The sequence below is a fragment of the Pseudorca crassidens genome, chromosome 18, assembly GCF_039906515.1.
Source record: "Pseudorca crassidens isolate mPseCra1 chromosome 18, mPseCra1.hap1, whole genome shotgun sequence".
NCBI lineage: Eukaryota > Metazoa > Chordata > Mammalia > Artiodactyla > Delphinidae > Pseudorca > Pseudorca crassidens.
Window position 1 is genome coordinate 79670860 of NC_090313.1, and position 12363 is coordinate 79683222.

The window sequence follows — 12363 nt, forward strand, 5'->3', positions numbered from 1 at the left end:
CACCAGGTCTTAGTTGCTGCATGTGCGATCTTTGTTGCGGAATGTGGCCTCTTTTAGTTGTGGCATGCAGGATCTAGTTCCCTGACCAGGGATCAAACCCGGGCCCCCTGCATTGGGAGCACAGAGTCTTAACCACTGGACCAACAGGGAAGTTATCTTGTCAACTATTTTTATCATAAAGAGATGTTGAATTTTGTCAAGTGCTTTTTCTATATCAATTGAGATGATGGAGTGCTTTTTTCTCTTCATTCTTTTGATTTTAAGGTTTTAAAAACTTTGAATCCGAATTCAGTTTGCTACTATTGAGTATTTTTGCATCAATGTTCGTAAATGATATGGAGCTTTAGTTTTCTTTTCTTGTAGTGTCCTTGTCTGGCTTTGATAGCAGATTATGGTAGCCTCATAGAATGAATTAAGAAGTGTTTCCTTCTCTTCAATTTTTTGGAAGGATTTGATAAGGATCGATGTTATTTCTTCTTTAAATGTTTGGTGGAGGGGCTTCCCTGGTGGCGCAGTGGTTAAGAATCTGCCTGCTAGCGCAGGGGACATGGGTTCGAGCCCTGGTCCGGGAAGATCCCACATGCAGTGGAGCAACTAAGCCTGTGTACCACAACTACTGAGCCTGTGCTCTAGAGCCCGCGAGCCACAACTACTGAAGCCCATGTGACACAACTACTGAAGCCCACGTGCCTAGAGCCTGTGCTCCACAACAAGAGAAGCCACCGCAAGGAGAAGCCTGCGCACCTCAACAAAGAGTAGCCCCCGCTCGCCGCAACTAGAGAAAGCCCGCGCACAGCAACAAAGACCCAACACAGCCAAAAAATAAATAAACAAGCAAACAAATAAATTAAATAAATCTATTTTTTAAAAAAATGTTTGATGGAAATCACCAGTAAAGACATCTGGTCCTGGGCTTTTTTTTATTGCAAGGTTTTTGATTACTGAGTCAATCACTCTGTTAGGAGATCTAATCAGATTTTCTATTTCTTCATGATTCAGTTGTCATAGATTGTGTATTTCTAGGAATTTATTCATTTCATCTAGGTTATCCACCTTGTTGGTGTACAATTGTTTGTACGATACTCTTATAATTCTTTTTAATTTCTTAAAATCAATAGTAACGTCCCCATTTCCATCTCTGATTTTAGTAGTTTGCCTTCTCCATTTTTTAAAAAAAATCTTATTGAATGAGATTTATTTGTTTATTTATTTATTTGACTGCACCTCGAGGCACGTGGGATCTTAGTTCCCCAAACTTAGTTCCCCGACCAGGGATCAAACCCACCACATGCCCTGCATTGGAAGTATGGTGTCTTAACCACTAGATCACCAGGGAAGTCCCATGTCTTCTCTATTTTTTGATTAGTAAATTATCTAACCATTTGTCAAGTTTGTTGATCTTTTCAAAGAACCAACTTTTGGGTTTTTTGATTTCCCTGTTGTTTTTCTATTCTCTATTTCATTGATCTCTTCTCTAATCTTTGCTATGTCCTTCCTTCTGCTAAGTTTGGGGTTCGTTTGGTCTTCCTTTTCTAGTTACTTATGGCATATAATTAGCTTAGTGATTTCAGACCTCTGTTCGTTTTTACTATTAGTCATTTAGGGCTATAAGGTTTCCTCTTAGCACTGCCTTTGCTGTATTCTATAAGGTTTGGTGTGTTGTGTCTTTATTTTTATTTGTCTCAATGTATATTCTAATTTCCCTTGTGAGTCCTTCTTTGACCCTTTGACCCTTTAAGAGTGTGGTGTTTCTTGTTTGTTTGTTTTTTATAAATTTATTTATTTATTTTTGGCTGCGTTGGGTCTTCGTTGCTGCACGCGGGCTTTCTCTAGTTGCAGTGAATGGGGGCTACTCTGTTGCGGTGCACGGGCTTCTCATTGCGGTGACTTCTCTTGTTGCAGAGCACAGGCTCTAGGCACGCGGGCTTTAGTAGTTGTGGCACGTGGGCTTCAGTAGTTGTGGCTCGCGGGCTCTAGAGCGCAGGCTCAGTAGTTGTGGCACACAGGCTTAGTTGTTCCACTGCATGTGGGATCTTCCCGGACCAGGGCTCAAACGCGTGTCCCCTGCGTTGGCAGGCGGACTCTCAACCACTGCACCACCAAGGAAGTCCCAAGAGTGTGGTGTTTAATTTCCACATATTTGTAATATTTTTTCTTTTTCTCTTTTGCTGCACCGCGTGGCTTGTGGGATCTTATTTCCCACCGCCCCACCCCCCCAGGGATTGAACCCCTGCCCCCTTCAGTGGAAGTGCAGAGTCCTAACTACTGGACCACCAGGGAATTTCCTCTAGTTTTCTTGATAGATGTGAAAGGTGGTATCTCATGTGGTTTTCATGTGCATTTCCCTAATAGTTAGTGATGTTGAGTGTCTTTCATGTGCTTGTTGGCGTTTGTACATCTTCTTTGTAGAAATGTCTATTCAAGTCCTTTGCCCATTTTTTAATTCGATTGTTTCCTTGTTGAATTTTAGGAGTTCTCTATATATTGCAGATTATAATCCCTTATCAGATATGTGATTTGCAAATATTTTCTCTCACTCTGTGGGTTGCCTTTTTACTCTGTTGATAGAGTCCTTTGATGTGCAAAAGCTTACATTTTTATGAAGTTTGATTTGTCTATGTTTTCTTTTGTTGCCTGTGCCTTTGGTGTCATGTACAAGAAATCACTGCCAAATTCAAGGTCATAAATATTTAGCCCTATGGTTTTTTTCTAACAGATTTATAATTTTGTCTCTTACATTTAAGTCTTTGATCCTCTTTGAGTCAAACTTCGTATATGGTATTAGGTAAGGATCCAACTTCATTCTTTTGCATGTGACTATCTGGTTTTGCCACCACCATTTGTTGAAGACTGGAAGATGAAAACTTCTTTCCATTTGTTTGTGTCTTTTTAAATTTTTTCAGCAATGTTGTGTAGTTTTCAGTGTAAATGTCTTTTAACTCCTTGGTCAAATTTATTCCTAAGTATTTTATTATTTTTTATGATCTTGTAAATGAACTGATTTCTTAATTTCTTTTTCAGATTGTTCTTTTATTTATTTATTTTTTTTTGGCCATGCTGTTGTGAGGATCTTAGTTCCCCAACCAGGGATCAAACTGGTTGCAATGGAAGCATGGAGTCCTAGCCACTGGACTGCCGGGGAATTCCCTGCTCAGTTTTAATGTTTAGAAATGCAATTGATTTTTGTGTGTTGATTTTGTATCTTGAAATTTTACTGAATTAGCCTTAACAGTTGTTTTTTCCCCCCATGGAATCTTTAGGGCTTATTTCTTATAAAATTTTGTTATCTATGAACAAAGATTGTTTTACTTCTTCTTTTGCAGTCTGGATGCCTTTTTTTTCTTTTTCTTGCCTCCAATACTATGCTGAATAAAAGTGGGGGAAATGGAATCCTCATCTTATTTTTGTTCTTAGGGGAAAAGCTTTAAATTTTTCACCATTGAGTTGTTGATTTTTCATATATGGGCTTTATTATTTTAAGATAGTTTCCTTCTGTTCTTAGTATATATTGTGTTTTTATCATGAAAAGCTGCTAATTTTGCCAGATGCTTTTTTGGCATCATTTGAGATTATCATGTGTTTTTTTTCTTTTTTCCCTTCATTCTGTTAATAGAGTATATTACATTGATCAATTTTTGTATATTGGAACTTCCTTGCATTCCAGGAATAAATCCCACTTGCTCATCGTGTATGATCCTGTTTTTTTTTGTTGTTTTTTTTTTGTTTTTTTGGCCACGCAGTGCAACATACGGGATCTTTGTTCCCTGAACTCATGCCCTCAGCAGTGAAAGTGCAGAGTCCTAACCACTGGGCTGCCAGGGAATTCCCTATAATCCTTTTTTTTTTAATTTTTTTATTTATTTATTTATTTTATTTATTTATTTTTTTTTTGCGGTATGCGGGCCTGTCACTGTTGTGGCCTCTCCCGTTGCGGAGCACAGGCTCCGGACGCGCAGGCTCAGTGGCCATGGCTCACGGGCCTAGCCGCCCCGCGGCATGTGGGATCTTCCCGGACCAGGGCACGAACCCGCGTCCCCTGCATCGGCAGGCAGACTCTCAACCACTGCGCCACCAGGGAAGCCCTATAATCCTTTTAATATACTGCTGGATTCAGTTTCGAATGACTTTCAGGAAGGGCGCCATTCCCTATTCAATGGGAAAAGGACTGCCTTTTCAATAAATGATGATGTCAAAACTGGATGTCAACATGAAAAAGAATGAAGTTGGATTCTTTTTTCTTTTATTATTATTTTTTATTTTATGTGGTTAAAAAACACCATCATTGGGCTTCCCTGGTGGCGCAGTGGTTGGGAGTCCACCTGCCGATGCAGGGGACATGGGTTCGTGCCCCGGTCCGGGAAGATCCCACATGCCGCAGAGTGGCTAGGCCCATGAGCCATGGCCGCTGAGCCTGTGTGTCCGGAGCCTGTGCTCCGCAACGGGAGAGGCCACAACAGTGAGAGGCCCATGTACAGAAAAAAAAAAAAAAAAACAACCATCATAACCATTTAAAAAATATATGCTACAATAGTGTTAACTATATGCACATTTTCTGCAGCAGATCTCTAGAACTTTTTCATCTTGCAAAACTGAAACTGTATGTATTGAACAATTTTCTTTTTCCCTCTCTTCAAACTCACTGACAACCATGATTCTACTTTCTGTTCCTAACATTGTGACTATTCTAGGTACCTCATATAAGTGGAATCATATAGTATTTGTCTTTTGTGACTTGCTTATTTCACTGAGCATAATGTCCTCAAGTCATCCATATTGTAACATGTGACAAGATTTCCTTTTTTTAAGGCTGAATGATATTTCATTGTATGTATACACAGTACAACATTTTGTTTATCCAGTCATCCACTGGTGGACCTTTGTGTTGCCTCCATCTCTTGGCTATTGTGAATAATGCTGCTATGTTTTCTTTTTTTTTGGCTGTGTTGGGTCTTCGTTGCTGCACACGGGCTTTCTCTAGTTGTGGTGAGTGGGGACTACTCTTCATTGCAGTGTGTGGGCTTCTCATTGCTGTGGCTTCTCTTGTTGCAGAGCACGGGCTCTAGGCACGTGGGCTTCAGTAGTTGTGGCATGTGGGCTCAGTAGTTGTGGCTCATGGGCTCAGTAGTTGTGGCTCACAGGCTCAGTAGTTGTGGCTCTCGGGCTCTAGAACGCAGACTCAGTAGTTGTGGTGCACAGGTTTAGTTGCTCCATGGCATGTGGGATCTTCCCGGACCAGGGATTGAACCTGTGTCCCCTGCACTGGCAGGCAGACTCTCAACCACTATGCCACCAGGGAAGTCCCAATGCTGCTATGTTTTCAATTGTTTTGGATTTATACCCTGAAGTGGGATTGCTGGATCACACACTAATTAAGTTTTTAATTTTTTGAGGATCCTCCATACTGTTTTCCATAGTGGCTGCACTGTTTTACATTCCCAAAAATATTGCATGAGAGTTCCAAATTTATTTATTTATTTGTTATATTAAGAGCACTTAACACGAGATCTACTCTCTTAAATTTTAAAGTATACACTATATTATTGTGAAGTTCTATATATTCCTTATCAGATATATGGTTTGCAAATATTTTCTCCCGTTATGTAAATTGCCTTTCACTCTGTTGATTGTTTCCTCTGCTATGCAGAAGTTTTTAAGTTTGATGTGGTCTCATTTTTCTATTTTTGCTTCTGTTGCCTGTGCTTTTGGTGTCATGTCCAAGAAATCATTGCCAAATCAAATACCATGAAGTTTTCCCCTGTTTTCTTCTAGGAGTTTTATATGTTTGAGGTCTTACATTTAGGTCTTTAATCCATTTTGAATTAATTTTTGTATATGGGGTAAGGCAAGGGTCCAGCTTCTTTCTTTCACATGTTGATATCCAGTTTTTCCAATACCATTTGTTGAAGAGACTGTTAAAAGATAAACTGAGGCATATTAAAATTTTTAAAGAGTTTATTTGACCAAAAATCGATTCAAATTTGGCAGCATCCAATCTGGCAGATAGAAAGGAGTTTCAAGAAGCTGTACAGAAGGGGACTTCCCAGGTGATCCAGTGATTAAGACTCTGTGCTCCCAGTGCAGGGGGCCCGGGTTCAATCCCTGGTCAGGGAACTAGATCCTGGATGCCGCAACTAAGAGTCTGCATCCACAACTAAAGATCCCACCTGCCGCAACTAGGACGCAGCACAGCCAAATAAATAAATAAATATTTTTTTTAAATCTCTGGTGGTTAAGCGGTTAGGACTCCACACTCCCACTGCCAAGGGCCCAGGTTTAATCCCTGGTCAGGGAACTAAAATCCCACAAGCCACAAAGTGCGGCAAAAAAAAAAAAAAAAAGCTGCACAAAATGAAAGGCTTTTGTATAACTGATTCACTTTGTTATAAAGCAGAAACTAACACACCATTGTAAAGCAATTATACCCCAATAAAGATGTTAAAAAAAAAATGAAAGGCTTTTATAGGCAGAAGGGAGCAGGAACAGGGAAATTATATGAGGCAAAACTGCAAAAATCATGTTGGTTATTACAAAGTTACTTTCCTTTAGGGGATGGAAGGGGTCTATAAGGCAGATTACTTAACTAGTAATAATCTAAGTAAGACAACTAAAACTATAATTAAGTGTCAGTTTTGTGACATGGGCTTAGCATAAGCAACTACATTTTGGACCCTTGCACTGTTATCAAAGACCATTTGACCATGTACTTGAGGGTTCTTTTCTGGGTTCTCTATTCATTCCATTGGTCTACAAGTCTGTGTTTATGTCAGGACCACACTGTTTTGATGACTGTAGCTTTGTGGCATGTTTTGAAATCAGGACATATGACACCTCCACTTCTTTTTCTTTTGAAGTTGGATTCTTACTTTACACCGTATATAAAAATTAACTTGAAATGGATCAAAGACCTCTGATGAAGTGCTAAAACTATAAAACACTTAGAATAAAACATAGGGGGATAGCTTCATGACATTGGATTTGGCAATTATTTCTTGGATATGGCACCAAAAACACAGGTAACAGAAACAAAAACAGACAATAGGACTATATCAAAATTAAAAACAGCAAAGGAAACAAGCAACAAAAAAAAAAGGGAAAAAGAAACAATCAACAGAGTGAAAAGTCAACCTATGGAATGGGAGAAAATATTTATAAACCATGTATCTGTTAAGGGATTCATAGCCAGAATATATAAAGAGCTCCTTCACAATAATGTATTGTACACTTACAAATGTGATCAAGACCCCTGTGAACTAAACTCTGACATAGGGCTGGAGAGCTGATATCCTCCGAGGTAGGACAGTGAAGGTCTAATTGCCAGCTTTGCCAGCTGAGAGCAAACTGCTCCTGGTGGGCCTATGGACAGGGACGTGTTCTTTCTCACCCCTAAGCTCTCACTCCACAAGTCCGGGAACCAGTAAAGGGGTACAGCCAGCTGCTGTCTATTCCAATTATGCATTGTGGAACTGGGAGAAAAACACAAGATGTGTTTGGGGACCCATGGGGCTCACCCACGGGGCTCACTGTGTGAAAGACGTGAGCTAAACCTCCATTGATCACCTGACCTCCACAAGCCCCTACTCTGACTGGGGGGCCACAGGGACATGGGTTCTCCTGAAATCAGTGTCCATTCAGAGCCAGTGTCCAGTAGTCCCTGAAAAGTCTGATCATTTCCTTTTCCCTAAAGCACAGTGAACCTGGTAAAAGGCCATCGGTGCCTTTGGTGAAGGCTGGGAGGAAGATTAACAGCATGAATTTCAGGCAGTGACCTGGGAACCTTGCTCTGAGGACCTGTTCTCTTGTTCATTCAAGGGCCCTGAGCCTGTAAACTAGCTCAAGTGTGGGAACTGATTGACGGGCCATGACGCCCTGATTTTCTGATTCAGGTGAGACTTCTATTCAACTGACCTAGAAATTTTCTGATTCTACACATAAAGTAAGGACGCAATAGTCCTCCTATCTATCTTATTTGTAGGAACACCATCAACTAGCCTTTGGCAGTGGGCCCCTCCCACCTGGGATCCAGTTATTCCCTGGCATTTCGGTTTCCCAAAGCATGACTGCAGTTCCCACTGGAAGGTCCGGCCGACAGAGAAGAGTGACCACGGAGCTCTTCAAGGGTGACAGCTCTCCCCTCACAAATGTATTTCTTCCAGTATTAGTGAAAGGTAGGTGTTCTGGACCTTTCCAGTGCTGGTGAGTACGTCTTAAAAGACAAATCCACTCTTAACATTTGAATCTCCCTAAGCCTTTGTCTCCCTGCCTCTTCATTAAACTAAGGCAGTTCTGCTATTTCCAGCTCACGATTCGGGCAACTTTTGGTCCACGTTTCAGCCAACCAACCAGATAGCGTTTTCCAACTCCGAGGCGGCAGCGTTCAGTGTAGTCTCTGCTTCGTGCACTCGAATCAATAAATTAGCCTGATCTGGACTCACATTCCCTCCACCGTTCTCCCAGCCTCTCAGTGTCCGTCCCCACCCTTCCCCCAGACTCCTGGCTGTAAAATTAGAGACTCAAGGAGTTCTTTGGAGTGCAGTGCACCTCCTCAGGGGCCACACTTCGTGCCCCCCCTTTAGCTACCCGTTGGTGCGTGACTAGCGAGTCACGGGGCTAGGGTGGCGAGGCGATGGCTCCTGAGGAGAACCCCCTGTGAACTGCCTCAGGCCAGGCAGGGGCAAAGAGCCCGACTCCACCGGGGAAGGGGATGGGGGCCGGGGGCTACTTCCACGGGGTGTGGGGCTCTCCACCTGTCAAAAAGACTCATCAGAACTCGGGGCTCAGTGTCTCCACCTTCCCCAGGGTCTTCCCACCCCCCCGTTCCACCTCGCAGAATCCCATGCTCGCAAAGCAGCACCCTCACCTCCACAGCAAACACTGTGCGACTGGCAGTTCAGCTTGCCTTGTGCTTCACTGTAAGTCACAGGAGGAGACTGTGCTTTTTTGTTTTCAGCCACTTCAGCCCTGGCGCTACAAGAGATAAGGGTCTCCTTCAGGGAAGACACAGCCACCTTCGGCTCATTATACAACACTTGAGCTGGGAGTCTGAGTACCTGAACTCACCCTTTTCTTCCACTACTTTGTCCAGCAACTAGTCGATCTCATTATGTTCATTAGTTTTTCCACAATGCTTGCAAATATTTACAGTAGCCAGGACATGGAAGCAACCTAAATGTCCATCAACAGAGGGATGGGTAAAGAAGACGTGGCACATCTATACAGTGGAATATTACTCAGCCATGAAAAAGAACGAAACTATGCCATTTGCAGCAGCATGGATGGACCTAGAGATTGTCATACAGAGTGAAGTAAGTCAGACAGAGAAAAACGAATATCATATAACATTGCTTATTTGTGGAATCTAGGAAAATGATACGAATGAACTTACTTGCAAAGCAGAAACAGAGTCACAGATGTCGGAAACAAACTTACAGTTACCAAGGAGGGAAGGGAGGTGGGATGAACTGGGAGATTGGGATTGACATATACACACTGCTATGTGTAAAATGGATAAGTAATGAGAACCTACTGCATAGCGTAGGGGACTCTACTCAGTGCTCTGTGGTGACCTAGAAGGGAAGGACATCCAAACTAGAGTGGATATATGTGTACCTATAACTGATTCACTTTGCTGCACAGCAGAAAGTAGCACAACATTGTAGAGCAACTGTACTCAATATCAATTAATAAAAAATAAATAAATAAAAATACAAGAGATTGCAGAGGAAGAGAATGCTCACAAATATCATATACACAGTCATCTGCCTCCTTGCTTCTCACAGGCGATCTGTTAGGAGTATCCAATGGATATATTTTGTGCGTCTCGATCGCCAGGTCACACCATGGACCATTGGTAAACTGTTTACTACTGGAACTAGAGTCATTAGCGTCTTTATATAATTAGATTAGGGGCCAATTCTAGAAACTGCAGACCAATTCAGAAAACTCATCTTTAATACTCTGCTCCTCTAGAGCCACTCTTGGCACCAAAATCTATTAGTCAGGGTTCTCCAGAGAAACAGAACCAATAGGGTAGGTGGAGAGAAAGAGCGACCGAGAGACCTTAAGGAATTGGCTCCGTGACTGTCTGCACTCAGCAAGCTGGCAGCCAGAGACAGCCGACAGGACAGCTGCAGCTGCGTCCCAAGGCTTGAGAAGAGGGGAGGTCATGCTCTAAATCTAGTCCAAATCCTGCGGCCTGGGAACAGAGAGATGGTGTAAGTTGCATTCTGAGTCCTGGTCCCAAGACAGGTGAGGACCAGCATCCCAGGCTGAAGACAGTCAGGCGGAGATGGAACACTCCCTCGCTCGGCCTCTGTATTTTCGCCGGGCCTTCAGTGCCTTGACTGAGACCCCGCTTCACTGGGGGCAGGGCACCTTCACTGGGGACGGGGGCTATATCTGCTGTACTCAGACTGCCGGTTCCAATACCAACCTTGTCCAGAAACACCCTTCAAGACACACTCAGAATAACGTGTAACCAAATATCTGGGCACCCCATAATCCAGAGAAACTGGTATGTTAAATTAGCCATCACAGCCTAGTTTCCACTCCTCCAACCCTTCCGTGATGTTAAAAGCACCTAGTTCCTAGTACTGAATCCTGTATCAGTGAGCGTCCTCATAAGACATTCAGTAACTGGATGACGTTTTAATAAAAGTACTATTTTAAAGGATGAAGGGAAACTACAAGGTGGAGGGAAACCACAGAGGAGAATGTCATGTAGAGCCAGGGACTGAGTGTGCCCTGAGGACGCCAGCGGGGTGGTACCCGACCCGGAGGGAGAAAGCTGAACGAGAGGCTTCGAGGTGGAACTGTGGCCTTTGGTCAAGGGACTCAGCTGAACCACAGTGACCCCACGGGGATGTTTCCACTTCACTTTCCTTCCTCCCTAGTGTTGTCAAGTTTAGCAAACAGAAAAAAAGACACCTAGCTCATTTTGAGTTTCAGTTAAACAACGAATGATATTTTAGCATAAATGTGTTCCAAACCTTGCCTGGTGCATACTTACACTAAAAAATTTTTCATTGCTTATCTGAAATCCAAGTTTAACTGGACATCCATATCTTATCTAGCAACATTATTCTTCCCTCCAGTTTCCTTCCAGACTCAACTGGAGGTCAGAAGGCACAGGAGCCTGTGTGGTGTGGTCCATGCACGTGCACCTTCGCAGATCAGAGGGCAAGATGGAAGAAAGTGGAGAATGGGTGTGGGGAGACAAATACACGTAGGTAACAATCCTCTCCTGATTAGAATACCTGAAGGGCACCTGTTGTCTGCATCAAACTCTGAATAATAAACCCTTTATTAGGTTGAGAAACTTTCTTTTTTTTTTAGGCCTTTATTTTTCCATGGCAGCTTTAGGTTTACAGCAAAATTAAGAGGAAGGCACAGAGAGTTCCCATAGACCCGCCCCCGCCACGTGTATCATCCACGGATACCAACATTTCCCACTGTAGGGATACATTTGTTACGGTTGATGAACCTACATTGACACGTCATAATCACCCTAAACCCATAGTTTACTGTAGGGTTCATTCTTGGAGTTGTACGTTCTATGGGTTTATAAACATGTATAATTATAGTATCACACAGAGTATTTTCACTGCCCTAAAAGTCTTCTGTGCTCTGGTTATTCATCCCTCTCCCCACACAACCCCTGGCAACCACTGATCTTTTCGTTTTGTTGTCTCCGTAGCCTTGCCTTTTTCAGAATGTCATAATGGTGGAATCATATTGCATGAAACCTTCTCAGATTGGGTGCTTTCTCTTCATAACTTACATTTAAGTTTCCTCCATGCCTTTTCATGGCATCATAGCTCGTTTTTCACACTAATATTACACTGTCTGGATGCACCACAGTTTATTCATCCACTCACCTACTGAAGGACATGTTAGTTGTTTCAAGTTTGGCAATTATGAAGGAAGCTGCTATAAACATCTGTGTGCAGGTTTTTGCATGGACGTAAGTTTTCAGCTCATTTGGGTCATTACCAAGGAGCATGGTTACTGGATCATATGGTAAGAGTAGGTTTAGTTTTTTAGAAACTGCCGAACTGTCTTCCAAAGTGGCTGCACTGGGGCTTCCCTGGTGGCGCAGTGGTTGAGAATCCTCCTGCCAATGCAGGGGACACGGGTTCGAGCCCTGGTCCGGGAAGATCCCACATGCTGCGGAGCAACTAAGCCCGTGCGCCACAACTGCTGAAGCCCGCGCACCACAACTACTGGAGCCCACATGCTTAGAGCCCGTGCTCCACAACAGGAGAAGACACCACAGTGACAAGCCCGTGCACCACAATGAAGAGTAGCCCCCGCTCGCCGGAACTATGGAAAGCCCGCGCGCAGCAACAAAGACCCAACACAGCCAAA

At 43.0% G+C, this 12363-nt stretch overlaps 1 protein-coding gene across 3 annotated transcripts in view; it reads left to right on the top strand.

Annotated features, from left to right (window-relative positions):
* ZMYM5 (zinc finger MYM-type containing 5) overlaps nt 1–12363 on the top strand; it is a 90673-nt gene that overhangs the window by 18253 nt on the left and 60057 nt on the right. The window contains exons 7-9 of one of the 3 annotated variants that reach the window (XM_067713854.1): nt 7810–7883; nt 7973–8165; nt 11091–11221. In XM_067713854.1, the coding sequence (XP_067569955.1) occupies nt 8054–8165; nt 11091–11221 (243 nt within the window). In that variant the 5' untranslated portion in view covers nt 7810–7883; nt 7973–8053. Of the gene's footprint in view, nt 1–7809; nt 7884–7972; nt 8166–9122; nt 9303–11090; nt 11222–12363 lie in introns of those variants that run through there. The other 2 variants (XM_067713855.1, XM_067713856.1) reach the window with 2 other exon arrangements.